Raw genomic sequence first — 20,927 nt, forward strand, 5'->3', positions numbered from 1 at the left:
GGGGGCATCCTCCAACACAAACCCACACACTCCATATTGCCTCCCACAATAACTCAAGAGAAATCTCGTTAATGGCAGATGGCGAGAAAAAAAATCAACACAACGACATCAAAAGTGAGAGTGCATTGCTTTTTAAAGGGAGGCTATGAAATAAATCGTGTAGTTCCACCGTCTTCCTCCCAAACTCTAGCAGGCCAGATACACTACGTCAGCTCACTTTCATAAATGCCTGCATTCTTTCATTTGGATTTGTCTCTAGAAAATTCCGTAATTTACTTTCGCTGTTGTTTAATTTGTGCTCACATTATGTACTCTCCCTATGAGCGGCTAACCAAGCGACTGCAGGCTATCGAGGAAGAACGAACGATTTGTCATTTTACGTGAATTACTGCAACCGGCTGGAGCTAGTCATTAGTTTCCCTTCCGTATTAAATTCCAAATTACTTGAAAAAACTTCTGAGACTTACCTCCGACACTGTTACAGAGGCTTAGTGAGGGAGTGGTTACAGAATAATAATACATTATTTTGGCAATACTGTAGCCCATCATATAAAGAGACTGTGCCACCGAGAGTATTATCTTTAAATAAATGACTCCATGCATCACATTGCTTATCGAATTTCTTAACATCTTACCTGAATCAGCAATATGAAAAATGTGTCAATCATATTCCACCCATTTTTCCTGTACTGCTGATTCCTTGGTTGTTAACAGCACATCTTCTGTTTCATTTGAAGTTTAGAAAATACAGCATATTTTTTTGCTTCTATGGATCAGAACGTGTGAACAGTGAGAGTCCTTAAAACTATACGTTTCTCATCTGGTTTAGGCCAATTGTAAAAGAGCAGAAAAGAAACATTTTATTGTTTCTAAGCAACCCATTTGATTGTGGAATAAATTGTTCATCTGAGTATGCAGACATAGTTTACTATTATTTTCAAATCTACTGCTTTACAGAAGTCGAAAAGCTGTGCGGCTATGAAGAATGTTTTTAGTGGAAAAGGATTATTGGATTGAATAAGGAGTAAGGAAAGTCTTTGGGACGGCTAACAGCAGGATAGTCCATTTTATTGTGAGCGGAATGACATACGAGTCTCAGAGTATTAGCTGCTTGGGGCCTTATTGCAGAATCTTTACTCTAGTCCAATCAGTTTGCTCCATTTTGTGCCTTTGGTCCTAGGAACAACAGCAAACTACATTTGCAAACAGTGCACAACTCGATTTCATGCTCCTTTCGCTGTATTTACGCATGAATTTGAGAAAATGCACACCACTTGTTAAAACTGAAAGATGAGACTGAGCTGAATGCATATTCGGTTTGTATTTTATGTAGTTTCATTTGTAAAGGAAAGACAAACGATTCGCTTTATTTTTTTAGACAGGTTTTCTTTGTTAAAATCTTCATGGCACAAGTAAAATGACTCACAATCAAACCGATATATTAGTCTTGTTAATTAATGGTTCAACAGTTGCGGCCGGCATGACTCGCGGGTGGGGGAATGCCTGGCAGGGAATAATTTAATTTGAAAAATATATATATAATTAAACTTACCTTCCCCGCTGGCCGTGTCCCACGTTTTCTCTGCTCTCCTGCTCTCCTGCTCTCCAGGAACAGGAAGCAAAAGCAGGCAGCCAGGCTCCCTCCCTCCCCTGAGCCAATCAAAAAGCTGCAAGCAGCGTTGTGATTGGTCGGGACGCCACCCATCCAGTCACTTATGGGGAGGCCATTTTCTTCATGTAGGCTGCATTGCAGCCTGCATGAAGATGGGCAGAGTGCGCATGACGACCAAATAGTCTTTGTGCACTCGATAATGGGCAGGGCCACCACTCATCCCCTGCCCTGCTCTCAGAGCAGCCCCGCCCACCCGCCCTTCCGCAACCAAACATAAAATGGTAATAATCGTAAGTTATTACCATTTTATGTTTCTGCTTCCCGCACTGCGAGAAGCAGCGGGGCAACGCTCCTCGCCCTAGTTGTGGAGCTGCCCCTGTCCCAGGTTCAATAATCCATTGTTGGACTGCTGAAAACGCTTTTCTGTAATAGGTTTGCTCAATTCATATTATACAAGCTGAAAAGGACAACGAAATGGCTCAAGCGCCAGATCACAAGCGTTTTTGACTGCCACTCTTTCATGTCTATGGTGGTAAGTTAAGGCAGGAATTGGTGCAAACACCTTTTACTGCTGTATTTTTTAAGCAGATTTATGGAGGTGAAAATGTATCTCAATAAAGTTTCTTCATATTTGTTGGGTGGCATTTTGTTGTGATGGTGATGGGCTTTGTTTTTTTTTGTGCTTTTCTGTTTGGGTAGTGCTTTATTGCAATGGTTAGTGTTGTGGTTCTTGTGTTGCATTCAGCTTTAACTGTTTTATTGGGATGTGACATGTTATGTTTTGTGTTATTAAATTGCTTTTTGTGTGGTGCTCTATGTTCAATGAGTTACCTTAAGTGTAAAAAATATTGCTATCTCTCAAACAAAAAGCAGCACATGCCTTAAAAAGCAACCCTTTACCACCCTCTTTGGTAAAAAAAATAGCACTGTTCCAGCTCTTCAACTACTTAAGACAACTGTCAGCCTAAAACTGTCACTGAGACTGTGTCTTAACTTATAACTACCAGTGCTCACTTTATGTGAGATTTAGCATGAACTCTATTAGGAACAGTGTAGGAACACAACATCTTTTTCCAATTGCGAACAACTAGCACTGCTTTATGTCAATCTTACGCAACTCAATTTGAGAGTATGGGACATAGGCAATAAGTCAGCAGGTACTGAGGTACAAAAACCGCACACATTTTCATTTTAAGGTTACATATTTAGTCAATCTTCTAAATAAGAACTATAAGCCAGATGTACAAAAATTAGGAATTGCAATTTACCAGACTGCGATTCTCACCGACTTGCAATTAGGAAATTACACAATTCCTAATATACAAAATAATACATTTAAAAGTAGTGATTCCTAGTGGGGTTGCAAATAGACCTATCTCATAAATATTAATGAGGAAGGTAACTATTTGTGACCCACTTGATATCGCTGCTATCACAGCGATGGTGGTCTGCTTGGGTCAGCAGACCACCATCTCTGTGATTCCTTTAAAATAAAGCAACTTAAAAAAAATTAGACCACTGCCTGCTCTTAAAAAATAGTTTTTTGTACATTCTCAAAGGGGAAGGAGTCCCTTGGGGACCCCTTCTCATTTTGAATGGGTTACAACAACATCCTTCAAGGAGGTGGTAAAATATTCATGTTATGTGACCGGAATTTGGTGGCGAAACATTAATAAATATCACTGTGATTTGGTATTTGGAAAGAGCGCCCTATACACGCCCCTTCCGAATACCGAATCGCTAAACCAAATTGTGATTCAGTAACAAGTTTCCGAATCGTAGTTTGCCATTTGTACATTGCAAAATGCTTTCTTGCAGTTGCAACCGACCCGACTCTGATAATTGGGCCATTTACATTGCAACCCTAAAACTTATTTGTACATATGGCCTCTAGATGTTGACTTCAACGCCCCCAGATGTGTTCTTTTCATTGAGTTAAAGTATGTTGTATTTTTGCCATCACATACCACAAAAAGAATACTATAAATGAAACTAAACTCTGAAGGTAGTTAAAAGTAGTGAGGGAGCTGAGTGCATTAGCATGCTGGATTTTTGATACGTAGGTTATCAGGGCCAGATTTACCGCTGGTGGCATCCGGTGCGACAATTTTCTTTGGCGCCTCCATGACCTCCTCCTTGGATTCCCTCACTACCACCAGGAAAAAGTGCCCCTCATCTCTCCATGGCCCCTCTCTCACATACATTTCATTTGTTTTAAAGCGCTGGTAAAAGCTGACTTTATTAATCAACTCAACTCTCAACATAAAATACAGATCTGTTCTTTGCAGCAGGTATATTAACCTTCTGCGCTACTTTATGGGGACCCAAACTGCCACTAGAAAAAACGCGGATCTCTCTCTCTCTAGCAGGAACATTAATAACAAGAGTTATCTTTACATTGTTATTGCTGCTTGAAAGCTGGATGCACAGGGATCTCTGCAGCAGGTGCTTTAAAATATTACGTTATTGCTAAACACTGCACCCCTCCCTGAGGTCTGTGCCCCCCTCTAGGTCTGCGCCCTGTGTGGCCGCACCAGTCGCATCGCCCTAAAGACGCCCCGGTAGGTAACAGAGATGTCAACACAAGCCCCTCAGGTATGCTCACCACTCAGCGGTTCCATGAAGCAGACGCTGCCGTTTGTATTGAAAGCCAGGGAGTCAGGGGTGATGCAGAGTGTTTGGAAGAGCGCTGAATGCAATATTTCCTTCATGGAATAGCAGCACTCCAAGCAGATCGCCCAAATATCTCGTTCTGTAAGACAGCTCTCTCTCAGGGACAAAATGTCCGCCAGGGACACATTTTCCTGTCAAGACATAAATTCATATATTGGTCTTAATAACATTACATGCACTTAATTAGAGTTTATATATTTGACAATACATCAGATCTTCTTAAGCAAATTGCTTTAAATGTGCTGTCGTTTGTAAAACTACAAAAGGCAGGCAAAAATCATCAAACTGTAACATTTTGGAGGGCCACTGGGACCAAATCCAATTAAAATGACATTGAGCAGTTTACAGACTACCAGAGTGACTTACAAAACTGGCAATAATTCCACAGTGAATCATGCTATCTTCTCCCGTTGTCTCGTGGGAGATACCAGTTTCCCACACTTCGTGATTTCTTTCCCTGCTGGGTCCTACCCGTCATTATTTTATCACAGCTTCCGCTGCAAACATGATTTCCCTGCTCATCCGAAAGCTGTCCTGACCTTTCTCAATGTAAGCAGGCCTCTGGATGCGCATTTACAATATGCACTGAAAGCAGTATTTTTAGTACACATAGAGGCCTGCAGAAGGCACAAGTGTACATTTTATTTCAAGGGGAAATACAGTGGTTTATGTTTATATTGAAATACTCTAATTGTTGTGCATAACTATGCGCCTCACACACATTCACCATCTATAAATAGACACCTTCATTCTCAACACTTTCTCATCCACAAGACTGTCATCCTCACCCTCAGGCGAAAATAACACAGATCAATCAATCATTCAATCAACAGTATTTATATAGTGCAGCTATTCACCCCTGAGGGTATCCAGCCACTGAGATATCGCTGGGCTGCAGTCGAAAAGCCAGGTCTTGAGTCCCAGTCAGAAATGGGATTTCTGTTTGGCTGAAGTATATACCCAGGCTAGGCAGGAACCACACTCTAGTTAGGGTATCCTAGATACACACTTAAAGATAACCTGTGCTCACCCTCAGGTAGTTTGGCACAGAGCAGTCAGGCTTATCTAAAGAGGCAATGAGTAAAGTATTTGCACAACACACATACAGTAACAAAATGAATACACCAAAAAGACTAAAAAATAGAGAATATTTGTTGGAGCAAAATTATACCAAAAAAACAACAATCCTATCAGTAGAAGCTGAGATATGATTTTTAGAAGATTAAATGCAAAAACAATGCTTAGAAGTCACTAACGGTCAAATGGTTACATAAGGACGCGAGGGAACGATGCAAATCCAAAGTTCACACCGACCACGATGGAAGGTAAGTTAGCTACAGGACCCACGCATTACCTGCTTAGAAAGTACCTTGGATGGAGCAAAGTGCTGACTCTGAGGGCATGATGCATTGATCTTTTCCATGCAGTCTTGTCACTGCATCGTCGTTGAGCTTCACTGACGTGAAGGCAACACATCATCGTCAAGCCACACAGAGAGTAGTCATCAGGCAGCGCAGGCGGTAGAACCGCTGTCGTCGAACAGCTTCTGCGTCAAAGGGCGATGTGTGAGTTCTGATCGACGCAAAGGTGCTGATGCAGCAGTTTTGGTGCCAAACAGCTGCAGGACCTACTTCTGAGGCCCAGAACTTACAGACGGCATCTCAGGCAAAGGTAGGACTCACAGAAGGAGAAGTACAACAGCTCTAACAGGATTGCAGGAAGTTTTTGTTGTGTCCCTGAGACTTCAGAAAACGGGAGACAAGCCAGCAAGCCCTTGGTGATCACTTGGAGGGAAGGCAAAGTCCACCTCTACTTCATCAGAGTCAGGGAGCTGGGCAACAAGCAGGAAAGCAGTCCTTCCAGACAAGTAGTCAATTGAATCCTTTAAGCAGCACAGCTGTCCTTCTGTAGGAGGTTCAGTTCAAGATCCGCAAGTGACTCCTTTCAAGGGATCAGAGACCCAGTACTTATACCCAAAAGTGCCTTTTATTTAGGGGTGACTTCAAAGAATCTCTCTGAAGTGCACAAGGATCCCTTTCAACCCAGTCCTGTCTGCCAGGCTATATCTGGAGGGTAAATCAATGCTTTGTGTGTGGACAGGACACTATCTATTGAAGTATAGGTGTCAGCCCCTCCCATTCCTCCCTGCCCAGGAAGACCCATCAAACTGCAGATGAATGCAGATGAGTGCTCAGAATGCAGATGAGTCTCACCTTCCTGTATTTGTGGCTATCTACATGGAATGCACAAGAAGCCCAACCCAGACATGTATTGGAGACAGGCTGTCAGGCAAATTGTGCAGTAAGTGCAGAGAAATGTCCACTGTCTAAAAGTGCCATTTCTTAAACAGTAATGTTAAATCCCAATTCACCAATAAGGAGGTTTTATCATCACCATTATAAAGATATGAAACATAAAAAAGCTACTCTTCTGTGATCAGGAATTACAGCTTAAAAAAAAAGAATTCCCAATGCAGGTGAAAACCGAAATAGGCTGTTTGTTACTACCAGAACATACAAAAAATAAAAGTTAATGTCCTATCTCTTACTCACATGGCATCCTGTCATTAGGGTTACTTAGGGCCTACCTTAGGGGTGACCTATATGTAAAAAAAGGGGAGTTTAAGGCCTGGAAAGTAATTTTAAATGGCAAGTCAAAGTGGCAGTAAACTGCACACACAGGCACTCCAGTGGCAGACCTGAGAAAGGTTTGAAAGGCTACTTCTGTGGGTGGCACAATCTGTGTTGCAGCTCAGTAGTAGCATTTGAAGTTCAGGCCCTTGGTATATGGTATATCACTTTACACAGGACATACCAGTACAACAAACATGCCAATCAGGTATACACCAATGCCATCATGTTTTAGGAGAGAAACACATGCACTTTAGCACTGGTTAGCAATGGTAAAGTGATCAGAGACCTAGGCCAACAAAAAGAAATAGCAAAAATGGGGGACAAAAGGCAAATAAAACTCTGGTGAAAGACCACCCTAAAGATGACAGGACTAACAGTCCCCTTCTGAATTCCATGAGAGAAGGAGATGTTAGTAGGCCAAGGCCATCTGACAATACTCATCACTTTTCAAATTCTTCTGTTTCCATACAATCCTTTAAATTCCATTATATCCATCACTACTGACAACTTTGAAGCTTTCTTCTCTGGTGCAATCTAGATTAGCTGTGTGTCTGTCAGCCTTTTTCCTCCCTATCCTCTTGTGTTCCTTAGCTTTCAAACTTCTCTTCGCCCTTTATTTTCAGTATTTGAATTTTATGCCACACAAATAATGAAAAACGTCTTCTCCTAACTCTTTACCATCAAGCCAAAGTGTGGATCCTATTCTTCTGATATGGAAATATTCACTCATCTTCATATTTGCCCTCTCTCTAATGTGAGCTATTGCTAATGACAATGATCAATATATTTCTCCTAAAAACTCTTGGAACCGGACTATTCAATTGGTCTCACTGTATAAATGTGTCTACCGACTACAATTAGGCTCCCACAAACTCACTTCATCTGCCAATCTCTTTCCCATGCAGCCAACTTCCTCTTTTTTCTCATTATAACTACCTCACAGCCATCCTACCTTTCTTGGACCTCTACCCGTTTCAATACTGTTGACCATGCCAATCATATGGAAACTACTTTGGAATATCAGTAAAGGAATATCCGGATTGTCCTTTATGGCATCCCTGCAGGAGCGAGCAGGTGCACGATAGGTGGGGTTGTCGATGTTTACAATGTGCCCTGGGTGATGTCAGTACAAGCAATTTTAACATTTCCATGTGGCACTAGAGATTATTGACCAAGGCAATGACAATTTTGAGGCTGATCAAGATGTACAATGGTTCCTGGTGGGGAGTAAACCTGCAATCTGATTCCTTAAAGTATTCCTATATCAACACATAATTCCTCTGTCACCTGGTAACTTATATTATAACAATACTGACAAGTGTAAAAAGCTACACATATAGGGTTAGGGAGAACAGAATATTAATAAAGTGACCGTCAAGAGAGGCAATTATCCCCATCTGTGTACTGCACCAACTAGTGGGCTCTCAAAGGTTAAACACAAATCCTGCATTCATATCCACTGCTGTGTAAGCTCAAGCTTCCAAAAGCCTAACACATGAAAGGGTAGGGGGACTTGCAGAAAGAAGTTGGTGGGAGTTTGTGTACTGATCAATCATTCAAATCAATCAAAGTGCATTTGTAAAGCGCAACAGATACCTCAACAGAGGTGTCCCGGCGCTAGTGCAGACTAACAGCGAAGATCAGTGAGGAGGCGATACAACTGTGAGAAAAGCAGAGTCTTTAAGGTATTCCTGAGTTCTAGTTCTGACTTGATCAGGCACATGTGGGGGGTTGGGGGCAAGGCATTCCAGAGTTTGGCTGCCCTGACCAAGAATGACCTTCCCCTTTGACACTCTTTGGCATATCGTGGCACACAAAGCAGACAGTGGTGCCGATTACGATCCTGTAAAAACCGGGTACGAACCGTCGGACGGAGCATATTCTCCGTCCGACGCGTACCCGGTCGGAACAAGATACAAACATGGAAGTACGATTCGCACGGAAATACTATTTCCGTACGATTCGTACAAAACACCGACCGACGAAAATATACATACAAATGTGATCCGGGAAAGCGCCGACGTGACGTCGGGACGCACGCAGCCTGCCATTCACGAACCAGGAAGTACGATTCGCACCAACGTCATCCCGCACGGAGAATATTTTCCGGCAGCCAGAAACTGCCGGGAAATCAGGACGACGCGAACAAGGAGTACCTGCACACGACGACAGACATGGACCCGAACCTACGTGTCATCCCGGCCCTCATAGCAGTCGACCTCCTCTACAGGTTCCGACGCAGACGCCGCAGAAGGTCAGAACAACAAAGGGAGGGGGGAAAGGGGGGGGCAGGAGCTGGGGCAGGCCACAAAACCCCCACCCAAGTCACACAGCACACATGCCCTGGACATACCTGACCCCCAGGCCCTGGTCACTATGAGGGGGTGGGGGCGTGTCCAGCAAAGCCAGCGTCCACCACAACGGAAGTGGTTGGCGACGCGAACCGGTAACACAACAATACAGGTATGTCCCGTACCCATGCCTTAAGAGCGTGGGTACGAGTCGTACTACGCCCACACCTACGTCACCCCAACAATGGCGGGACGGCTGTACCCACGTGGCAAAGGCCTGGGTACGGCCCGCACAAGCATTCCACAGCGTGGGTACGGATATGTACGGACTGTACCCCCACCCCCGTATGCATGGAGCGCACCCCCATCCCAACAGTGTACATACAGACCATACCCCCACCCCCATATATATGGAGCGTACCCCCACCCCAACCGTGTATGTACGACCTGTACCCTCACCCGCGTATGTATGGAGCATACCCCCACCCCAACCGTGTATGTACGACCTGTACCCTTACCCGCGTATGTATGGAGCGTACCCCCACCCCAACCGTGTATGTACGACCCGTACCCTCACCCGCGTATGTATGGAGCGTACCCCCACCCCAACAGTGTATGTATGGACCGTACCCCCACCCGCGTATGCATGGAGCGAACCCACACCCGTGTATGTTCTAAGCGTACATATCCTGAAATAGGAGGGTTGGGTGCAGAGTCCTCCCAGCAGTGCCCAGTCATAAGAGGGGTGTGTGCAGAGTCCTCCCAGCAGTGCCCAGACACAGGAGGGGTGGGTGCCTAACACTCCCAGCAGTGCCCAGACACAGGAGGGGTGTGTGCAGAGTCCTCCCAGCAGTGCCCAGACACAGGAGGGGTGGGTGCCTAACACTCCCAGCAGTGTCCAGACACAGGAGGGGTGTGTGCAGAGTCCTCCCAGCAGTGCCCAGACACAGGAGGGGTGTGTGCAGAGTCCTCCCAGCAGTGCCCAGACACAGGAGGGGTGTGTGCAGAGTCCTCCCAGCAATGCCCAGACACAGGAGGGGTGGGTGCCTAACACTCCCAGCAGTGCCCAGACACAGGAGGGGTGTGTGCAGAGTCCTCCCAGCAGTGCCCAGACACAGGAGGGGTGTGTGCAGAGTCCTCCCAGCAGTGCCCAGTCATAAGAGGGGTGTGTGCAGAGTCCTCCCAGCAGTGCCCAGTCATAAGAGGGGTGTGTGCAGAGTCCTCCCAGCAGTGCCCAGTCATAAGAGGGGTGTGTGCAGAGTCCTCCCAGCAGTGCCCAGACACAGGAGGGGTGTGTGCAGAGTCCTCCCAGCAGTGCCCAGTCATAAGAGGGGTGTGTGCAGAGTACTCCCAGCAGTGCCCAGACACAGGAGGGGTGTGTGCAGAGTCCTCCCAGCAGTGCCCAGACATAGGAGGGGTGGGTGCCTATCACTCACAGCAGTGCCCAGACACAGGAGGGTTGGTTGCCTAACACTCACAGCAGTGCCCCTGCAAAGAAAAGGGTGGAGTACCCACAGATCCAATGCCCACAAATGTCAGTCAGGTGCACAAAGATCCTGCAGTACATGTACCACATGTGTGCGAGGCTGGGAGTATACACATGCATAGCGCCGAAAAGAAAACATGTCCACATGAAGTCATGACAACAGTCTACATACACAAGTACAGTTACCACCAAGGACGCCACGAATAATGCAGGTGGAGACATTGCTCAGCATGCATGGCCCAAGTCTAACGAGTCCGTCACACACCCAGCCAATGTAGACACAGCTCAGCACCACATATTGGAATGACCCTGCAGGGAAGATGTCAGGTTACACAGAGGAAGGAACACACCTTGGGATGATGTCACCATGCAGTAACTGCTTACATGAACAAAGTTATGTAGCCAACAGCTTGTGATGGCACACAGATACCAGGGTCCACCCTATGACCAGCACAAGACTACAATTCCCACACACCCAACACATTATCACCACCCAAAATAATGGAGCAGGTCCACCAACAGCAATACCAGACAGACAGTAGTGTACTAAGGAAAAAGAAATTGCTTTATTCAGCATCCAAAAATCTGTTTGTCCCTTGAAAGTTCAAAATGTACAATGCCCATAGGGCAATCCAAAGTTCAAATCCAGGTGGGGGACACAGTGGGACGCGTGTCCCCTAGCTTGCCTGCACAGTCAGACTCCTTCGTCTTCCAGAGGGGGGGGGCATCATGTGGGGGGGAAGGACCAGGCACCGCAGGGACATGAGGGCGAAGGGTAGGCGTCGTGGGTGCAGGGACGGAGGACTCCACCACAGGGGGTGGGGCAGCACCAAAGGCAGAGGTCAGGATGGTGCTGCACACCTTAGCAAGGTCCTCCAGCGACTCCCCTGCACCCGAAGGAACCACAGGCCCCAAGGAGGGGGGGGGGGGTCGGAGGGATGGGTCGCAGCGCCACTGGGGGAGGGTGTGGACAGGGGGGGGGGGGAACTCAACCACCCTGACCAGGGACTCCTTTGACCGCTTGCGGGGTGGTGTCACTGTGGGGCTTAGGGACAGAGCGGCCATGAAGGAGTCTTTGCTGGATTTGTGGCCAGGAGAGCTGAGGGGAGGGGATTTGGAGGGAGTGGATTTTGTGGAATGCGGACTCCCACTCTGGCTGCGTGTCTTATGTTTGCCCCCCGACCCAGTGGGTGTGCCTACTTCAGCCTGTGTGTGCGTGCCAGGAGGTGTGCGTTTGACCTTCCCTGCTGGTGTGGTGCCTGTGTCTGTTGTGGTAGGAGCATGCTGACGTCTGGGTGTACGTGGGACAGGCATGGGAGTGGGAAGTGTGGATGGGTCAGGGGTAGGGGGTTGGACGAAGCGCTGCAGGAGACCCACTGCTGCAGTCAGTGTCGAGTCAATGGACCTCAGCAAGTTGTGTTGGTCAGCCTGCGATGAGAAAATGCCCTCCAAGTATGCCTCCATGTTGTTCAGCACTTGGCTGTGGCCATGGAGGACATTAAGCATCACAGCCTGACCAACCTGCAACTGCCGCTGGATGTCCACAGACTCGGCATTGGCGGCAGCAGTGGAGACAGGGGCAGGGGGTGCGGTGCCTGGCAGGAAGGAGACATGTGGTGACTGGGCACGCTGGGAAGGGACACGAGCAAGTGGGAGGCGGCTGATGGCAATGGAGGGGGCGGGGAGAGATGTTGTGCCGCTGTCAGCTGCTGGTGCAGCCTCCGCCCACTCGAACAGCTCATCCTCGGACCCGTCAGCTTCATATTCTGTGGTGGCAGTGGACAGGTCCTCGGCCTCACTCCCCTCTGCCTCAGTTCCACTCGATGTGCCAGCCAAGATGTCACCGCTGGCACTGGTGCTCGGTCCCTCCGCTCTGTCTGTGCTGATGTCTCCCTCCGTGTTCCCCGACGATGCTGTGGGCAAGGTGAAGAGACAGCAATTAATCATACACCTGTATACATATGTCACATGAGTCCAATCTACATAGGTTACAGTGCATAGCCTGAAAAGAAAGATGAGTAACATCTACAAAACAAGGTACATATGTAGGCCCTGCAACACACAGTTGGTTGACCCACCATGCCACTGAAAAACTATGGAGAGCATGACACAATAGCAAATGACATGAAATGGATTTTGACAGAGGAGCCAGGCTCTGGGGACAATCCAGCACTGCATCTGCACCACACAGCGTTGCCGAAAATAGGGATGAGCAGGGACCATATCCATGAACTTTAGGCACATGCTGCATAGGTAATACTGAAAACATGCCCACCATGACTGGCTCACTGCACCTTGAGTGTATGTCCAGACAAACATCACACACTGGCCAGACCTAGCAAGGAGATATCAGGTTTTGACATGTAGGCTTTGCCCGCACCAACCACCCCCTACATGAGACAATTTGTTGAGACACAGGAAGCACTTACATCTCTTAGTCTGGGTGAAATACACATGGGCTGGATAAATGCAAGATTGGAAACAAAATACCCAAGGTGCGCCTGTCCAAATAATCATGTACAAATGGTCATCATCAGATGATTGTAACAAGACACACAGGCACTGGCCACCGTGAGTATGAACAAGGAAAATCAGGTCAGGCTGTACAGTGGACACTTGTACTACATTTTACGTCAATATACATGGTGCCAGGGGATAATGGCACAGAGCACAACCTATGCTGTAGACACTGAGAGTGTCCACATTTTGTGATGACACACATGACACCTAGGAAAATATGCCCCAGGGGACAGTAGTGGCCAAACAACTCCATGGTCCTGAATGGGAATGACTGCAACACACGCCACCATCCCTGCACTATGCGTATCGCACACTCATGCACATCATGTCACAGGCCACAACATAGGACATGCGTGCTGTAAGGCATGACACTTGAGAGACTAACTCCCATGTCTGGACTCAGCATCAGTGCCAACTGACATGGAACCCACAAGTACTGAACTGGACAGGGCACAGGCAAGGTCCCAAAACCTGTTACACACCCCCCCCCACACATGATGCTACAGGCATTGTTCACGTGGATAAAGTGCCAGCCTAGATAACCTTGTGAAGGAGTGACTACACACAGACCAGGGAACACATTGCAAGGAGGGGAAGGGAGGCAGGAGAGCACCGCTATACTGTGGGTAACAGGATCTGCACAGCACCTTTAAACCCTGGCAGTGTATCCATGCAACTGTGCACTTACAAATGCTGGTGACACACAACAAACACACATGTACCTACCCCCTTCCTGCTGCTGCTTCTCCTGTAAGCGCCTGTCCAAGTCTGGAAAGACCACCGCCAGCACACGCTTGTGGATGTGGGTCAGACGGCGGCGCCCGCGGTTCTTATGGGTCTCAGGTGAGTCCCCCAGCAGGACCCGTGCGATCCTCCGCGTCCAGCACCGGATATCCTGCCAGCGTTTTCTCACCTGGGCCAGGCGCCGCTTGCGACCGTCCGTCCTCCTCACGGCACTGACAACGTTCATCTAGATCTGCTTCTTGGCAGAGGCGCCTACCTGTGAGGATGAACAAGTGACACTACATCAATACACCTGGCACATGTCACAGAGACGCATATTAAAACAAATTTGCTGTTTACAACAAGGCATAGTATGCATCCAACGCATTGCACCTTTGTCATAGGGACATGATCCTCTGGGGAAGGGCAAAAGCAGTACGTGCCATTGAAAGTACACAGGTGGAATGAGGGCAACGACACAATCAATGATCCAGGCTCACACTGTGCATCACAAGCTACACCAGGATAATGTGCAGCACCTCAAAGCAGTCACATGCCACAGGCCACTGACGCTACCTCAGCAGAGTACACAGACACACACAGGCACAGGACATTCACCTGCCATTGCCAAATGCAGCTACAAACCTCACTCTGCACATGTGCCACTAGACGGGGGGGGCTCACAGGTGTGGGGCTGGCTCTGCACGTCAGACACACAGCACTGCTCCCTGCTCACATCACATGGGCAGGGTATATCCATCCCTCATGCAGCTTGGGTGCTATACTCCACATATGCACCCACCCACATGACAGGGGACTTACACACACACCGATGTCCAGGGTACGAACACATCATGTGGACACTCTCAGCACAGGTACACAGAACTAACACACATCTGTGGGTACAGTCACCTGTCACACTGGGCTGACCACATAATCACATGAGGACTGTAGAGGCTACATTCCCAGGAGGATAAGACAGGCAGAATGTGGCATGCACCATGCAGTGATTGTCACAGTAAACACAATGCAAGTGAGGACGGCAGACATGCACCACAGCATGCTCTGGCTGGGAGACATCAGGCATTCCCCCCCTGGGACCCCCCCCTACAGTACATTGCATGTGTGCCACACCTGGACACAATGCCAGAAGTCACAGTCACAAAAAAGGGACACAGTCTGTGCTAGTGGACTCTGCACTCACCTGATACCCTGGTCGCCCATACAGCAGGGGGTACTGTGGGAGGATCACATCCAGCAATGCCAGGTTCTCCTCCAGGGTGAAAGGCTGTGCCCTCTCCACAGACCTTGACATGCTTCCAGGGAATCAGGAGCAGCAGCTGGGTCGTAGAATCCAAAGATGTGCAGGCAAGTGCTCTCTCATGGGACCTGGCTGCCTTATATCTGCCTTGCTGGACTGTTTCATGCACAGGAGTACAGAGTGATTGGTCACTCACATTTGCATCCTATGTTTCCTCCAATCCCTTCAAACCTAGCACAGTCAGTGGGTTTTCATTTTTTTTTTTATTGAGCATGATGTCAACTCCAGAACCACATTGCAACAAAGTAGATTCATTCAAACTGACTTTTGATGTGCACCTGCAGAAAAAAATTCATACTTTAAACTTGGTCTCCATGACAACCAGCATGCATGTAGGCCTTTATTCTTGTCCCTCATGTGTCCCCTATGTAATTTGGACATTCACACACAGGTACGGTGCGTTCCGGGGCCCTAGGGCACCCCAAATACATAGCAACGGCCCGTACAGGCATGTGTACGGTCCGTATCACTATGGGTACGCATACGCGAGCACACCCATAGTGATAGTGAGTGTACGCGCGTGTGTACGGTCCGTATCACTATGGGTGTGATCGCGTATGCGTACCCATAGTGATACGGACCGTACACACGCCTGTACGCTCACTATCACTATGGGTGTGCTCGCGTATGCGTACCCATAGTGATACGGACCGTACACACGCCTGTACCCTCACTATCACTATGGGTGTGCTCGCGTATGCGTACCCATAGTGATACGGACCGTACACACGCCTGTACGCTCACTATCACTATGGGTGTGCTCGCGTATGCGTACCCATAGTGATACGGACCGTACACACGCCTGTATGCGCACTATCACTATGGGTAGGCCTACGGCAGCACTCCCATAGTGATAGGGAACGTACACAGGCCCTCTGAGCGAATGTACGGTGCCTTTCACACATCACAGTGGTGACAGGCAGCACACAGGAAGGAATAGAGCTGACATACTTGTCCATGGATGGACATCAAGGCATTGTCTGGGCAGTACTACATGTGTGGGGCACAGGTGTGAAAGGCTGTGATGTGGCACATTACTCTTGAGTCGAGAAGGCAATAGATGTATGATGAGATGTGTACAGATGTTATGTGTGACGGTGCAATATGTGCCAGGCATGCCCTTAACTCCTTTGACATGTGTGCATGTCGTACTGCACACTTGGGATGAGCGTCAATGGCATGGCACAGTCAACAACACACGCAAGTGTCCCCTGATGCCCGCTACAGGGGTTACCACACCAGACATGTGACTACCCACAGTGCACGATGTGTCTATGTCATGTATGTGTGGTGTGTTCCCATTAGCTTGATGTTGGTGTTCCCTCAAAAGCATCAGCTGTTGCAGCAACCAACATGTGTATGTGTGTAGATGGACATGGCACACTGTTACGCACACCAGGCCACATGTGGTATCGGATGTGAAGTGTGTATGTATGCATGGGACACAGAGTAGCGTAACAAGGACCTGTCTGCATCCTCTCAATGTATGTGTGGTCAGTCATGACATGTACACCTTAATGGCAAGGTGTGTGGGCTGTCCTAGTGTAATGTCATGTGACCTGTGGCTCTAGTGTCCCGCTACCTGTCTCTGCAATCGACATCCTACTTCTGCTGATGTGTTGATGTATGTCACTCCTGTGTTGCGTCTGGCTGTTCACTTACACTGGGACACAGCTAGTCCCATGCCATGGCATGTGGAGGTTCACAATCTCCGTGTGTAGCTGGGTCTTGGTAGGAGTGTCACCTGGCAGCCATACGTGTCCAGGGCATGTAGCACATACCTGACTCCGTATGTAGCATATGTGTATTGACAGATTAACATGTGCTCAGTACATATAAATTGTTGTTGTAGTGCACTCACTCTTCCTTGTCACTTCCAAATTACTGCAGAGCGCCGCCTCTTCCCCGACCAATTCCGAACTTGGCTGACATGCGGGAGAATGACTGTATACGCTGCTACCGCTTCCCCCAACCGTTGATTGAGGAGTTGACGGCAAGGCTGGCACCACACCTGCAACCGCTGCACAGGTATCCTACGGCACTGACACCCAAGCTGAAGGTAATGGCAGCCCTACATTTTCTTGCCACGGGTACCTTTCAATATACCATAGCTCATGTTGGTGGCATGTCCCTGAGCATGTTCAGCTGTGTGCTGCATGATTTCTTAGAGGCCATGTTGCTTCACCTGGATGAGTTCATCCATTTCCCAACTCCTGAACAGTTGACTGGGGTCAAGCGTGGATTCTATGCCCTGGGAGGGATGCCCCATGTCATTGGGTCCATAGATGGGACACATGTGGCTTTGGTACCACCACAGGCACAGGAGGTAGCGTACAGGAATCGCAAACACTACCACTCCATCAATGCCCTTGTGGTGTGTCTGTCCAACATGGTGATTTCACATGTCTGTGCTCGTGTTCCAGGATCAGCACATGATGCTTACATCATGAGGCGTAGCAGGGTGCCTGAAATGATGACGCAGCTGCGCAACGAACGAGCATGTGTTGTTGGTGGGTACACTCTGTCTGTCCTGTATTTTGCGTAGACTTCCAGCACGACCGCTTCTCCTGTCCTACTTATGTCCATGTGGTTTCCATGTAGGGGACGCTGGCTATCCCAACATGCCATGGCTGATCACACCTCTCCGCAACCCCAGCACGCCGGCCCAGCTCCGCTACAACACCGCCCATGGCCGGACAAGGCGAGTGATAGAGAGGACATTTGGCCTCCTGAAGAGCCGATTCAGATGCCTCCACAAGACCGGCGGCGCCCTCCCATATGCCCCGGCGAAGGTCTGCAAAATCTTCATGGTCTGCTGCATGCTGCACAACATGGCAGTTGAGAAAGCTGTGCCACTCATCCTGGATCAAGATGATCAGGACCATCCACCCGTGGAGGATGAAGGGCTTGGCAATGGGGCTAGTGATGTGGAGGATGTGGTTCCACAAGAGGACATTCGGAGTCGCCTCATACGCGACTTCTTTGCTTAGTGGTGAGTACCAGTGTCTGAGTGTGCACGCATTGGTCCCCGTGTGGCATGTGTTGCGATGTGTGTGTCCATCTGCATGTATGCCACATGAGTCAGAGGTGTGTGTGGATGTGTCCCTCGAGTGATGGTGCCAGTGATGAGTGTATTTCCCCAGTCATAATTGTGACCTAGCATGTTGTCATCCTTACATGTGTCGAGTACATGCACATGCAAGTGGCTGTGCTTTTTGTGGCTGACTTCTTGTGTGTCTCTCATCCCCAGGTACTTGCGCATGCCGTCTGCTGGTTGCATTGTTGTGGCCCTGCTATTCCTCATGGACACGTCATCGTGTGCTGACTCAGCGTTACACGCACGGACAAGTTTGGAAGTCTCCTTAGGGTAAGGGATGCATCAGGGGTGTATTGGGTGTGGCAGTTGTTTACGATGTGTGCACACTGCCCCTGTCGATGTTTGGTTCCTCTGCAGACATGTCGCATCACCATGGGACACATTACATGTAGCTGGGTACACCTGAATAGATGGTCAGACTTGTTGACAGTCATCTGTGATGGGATAGTGGATTGTGATGATGGCATCAATGTGTGTAACACTGCCCTCAGACACATACGGTTTGCATTGGCTTGACATGGTGTGGGACTTCCACATCAGAGGATCAATGGTGTATGGCAGCCTCTCCGTGAGCAGCAGGGGGTGTTTAGCTGTTACCCGACACTTGTGTGCCAGTTCCATGGCTATCACGCATTTGTGCTGCAGAAGGGGGGTTTCAGTGTTGGACCCACATGTTACTCCACATGACCTGTGTATGTCTACTCCGAGTTGCCTCTGCATTCCCGAATACATGACTAATAAAGGTGTCCCTATGCCTCCAAGGTGCCTCTTCTCAGTCAATGCTGGTGTGTTGCCACGGTGCATACGGCATGTCTGGCATGGTTTTCCGTGATAGTGGCTATGTGTCTATGTGTAGAGTAGCAAGATGCAAGCTGTTTGTGTGGGATTAGACTCTGTATTGTGCATGATGTCCATGACTGTGTGGGTATTGTGACATGTGCCATCCCCATGCATCCAACGTTGGCCAGGCCACCATTCTCTGCATCCACCTGACTCAAGCTTGCAGGACATGGTTCTGCCACCTGTCTACACATACCTGGGTGCCCCCAGGACACTCCACATGATCCCTGACCTCTGCGCATGACTGTCGATGTACTCAATATGTCTGTCGGCACGGTTTTGCGGCCACCCCCTCAGCTGGTTGAGCCCATCACGGGTGTGTATGGTGCTCCATGTCTGTCATGCCTAATACATTGTGACCCATGTGTGTCCTGTGCCAGACTCAGGCCCCAGGGTATGGATGGTTGAAGTCATATGAGAACTCAGGCATGGTTAGACTTTACAAGACACATGTAAGGTAATAATGCAAAATGTAGGCATCATCTCTTTATCGTGTAACTTTTTATTTGTGTTGTGGTACGTGGGGGGGGTATGACAAGAGGGGCTTTCCGGGTGTGTGGAATCCAAAGTTCACTGGGGGAGTTGGTGTCCTTGCCATTGGAAATCATCAGAGTCCATGCCACAGTCTTTGTCAACATTGGTCAGACAGTGACCAGAAAGTCCATGTGGCAGAGAATGTCTTTTGCTGCTGTGCTGCTGTTGGTCCAGTGGGCCAGGTGCCAGGCCAGGTGTCCTGGGAGATGGTGCTGATGCGCCGACCCTCACGGTCTTTTCCGTGGACGACCCGCCCTCCTGCGGGAACCCTCAGAAGCAGGCCATGACGATGTTTGGGATGCTCCGTCGGATGTCTCCTCCTCCTCCTGATCCCTCCCTGTGGGTGGTGATGTTCTTGGCCTGGTGGCACAGGGAGGGTTGCCCATGTTGTCGGCCATCCGACGGAGTGTACGGTGAATTCCCGTGAACACCGTCACGAGCTCAGCCTGTCTGTCCTCCATCCGCCCTTGGTGTCGCAGTAGACAGGCATGTTGCTCCGCATGTTGCTGGGCCTGCTGGGTCTTGATCTCCTTGAGGGTCCCCTTCATCTCGTTGAGGGTGGACACAACCTGGCCCATGCCCGTGGTGTCCTGCCGGTATGTGTCCAGGATGTTTCTGACATGGGAATATACCGGTTCGGCAGCCAACTGGTCAGGCTCGCGCCTCCGCCGTCCTCCACTCCCACCACCCCTGCCCACTTGCACCTGGCCTGCCCTTGTGGGCACATCGGGTCTCTGGGACCCCTGAGGGGTGGCATTAGCGTTGTCGCCTGCCTCCTCCTGGGTGCCCGGTACACCGTGTCCCTCCTGGTGAGCCTGGCTGCATTGTGGTGGTGGGGCAGGGATCCTGGGTGTCTCCTGGGATGTGGCAGGAGTGGGGGTGGTGGTTGGCCCAGTTGTACCTGACGCAGGTGCTGCAGGTGGTTGGACACCAGAGGGGCCAGGTTGGTCGGGGTCGTCCACAGAGTGGTGAGAGTCGTCGCTGCCGGGGGGATCGTCATCCCGCAGAGCCGGGTCCTGTGAGTCTTTCCCCCCAGTGTTGGGGGGTGATCCACGACGTTGACCTGTGTGTGAGAGAGACAATGTTATTTTTGTTCCATTCAACATCCACGTTTCATTAGTTTCTAAGTTGTCACATTTCCTCTGGGTATTTGGATATGTCTTGCATTCCACTCACAGTGCACTTGTGCATGGGTAT

The 20,927-nt window shown here is 49.0% G+C and overlaps 1 protein-coding gene across 1 annotated transcript in view; it reads right to left on the reverse strand.

Annotated features, from left to right (window-relative positions):
• Positions 1-20,927, reverse strand: part of KNDC1 (kinase non-catalytic C-lobe domain containing 1) — a 575,645-nt gene that overhangs the window by 493,780 nt on the left and 60,938 nt on the right. Inside the window, exon 2 of the mRNA XM_085606188.1 lies at positions 4,218-4,416. Within this exon, the coding sequence (XP_085462314.1) occupies positions 4,218-4,416 (199 nt within the window). The remainder of the gene's footprint in view (positions 1-4,217; positions 4,417-20,927) is intronic.

This window comes from Triturus cristatus, chromosome 1_2 (assembly GCF_964204655.1).
Source record: "Triturus cristatus chromosome 1_2, aTriCri1.1, whole genome shotgun sequence".
Classification (NCBI taxonomy): domain Eukaryota; kingdom Metazoa; phylum Chordata; class Amphibia; order Caudata; family Salamandridae; genus Triturus; species Triturus cristatus.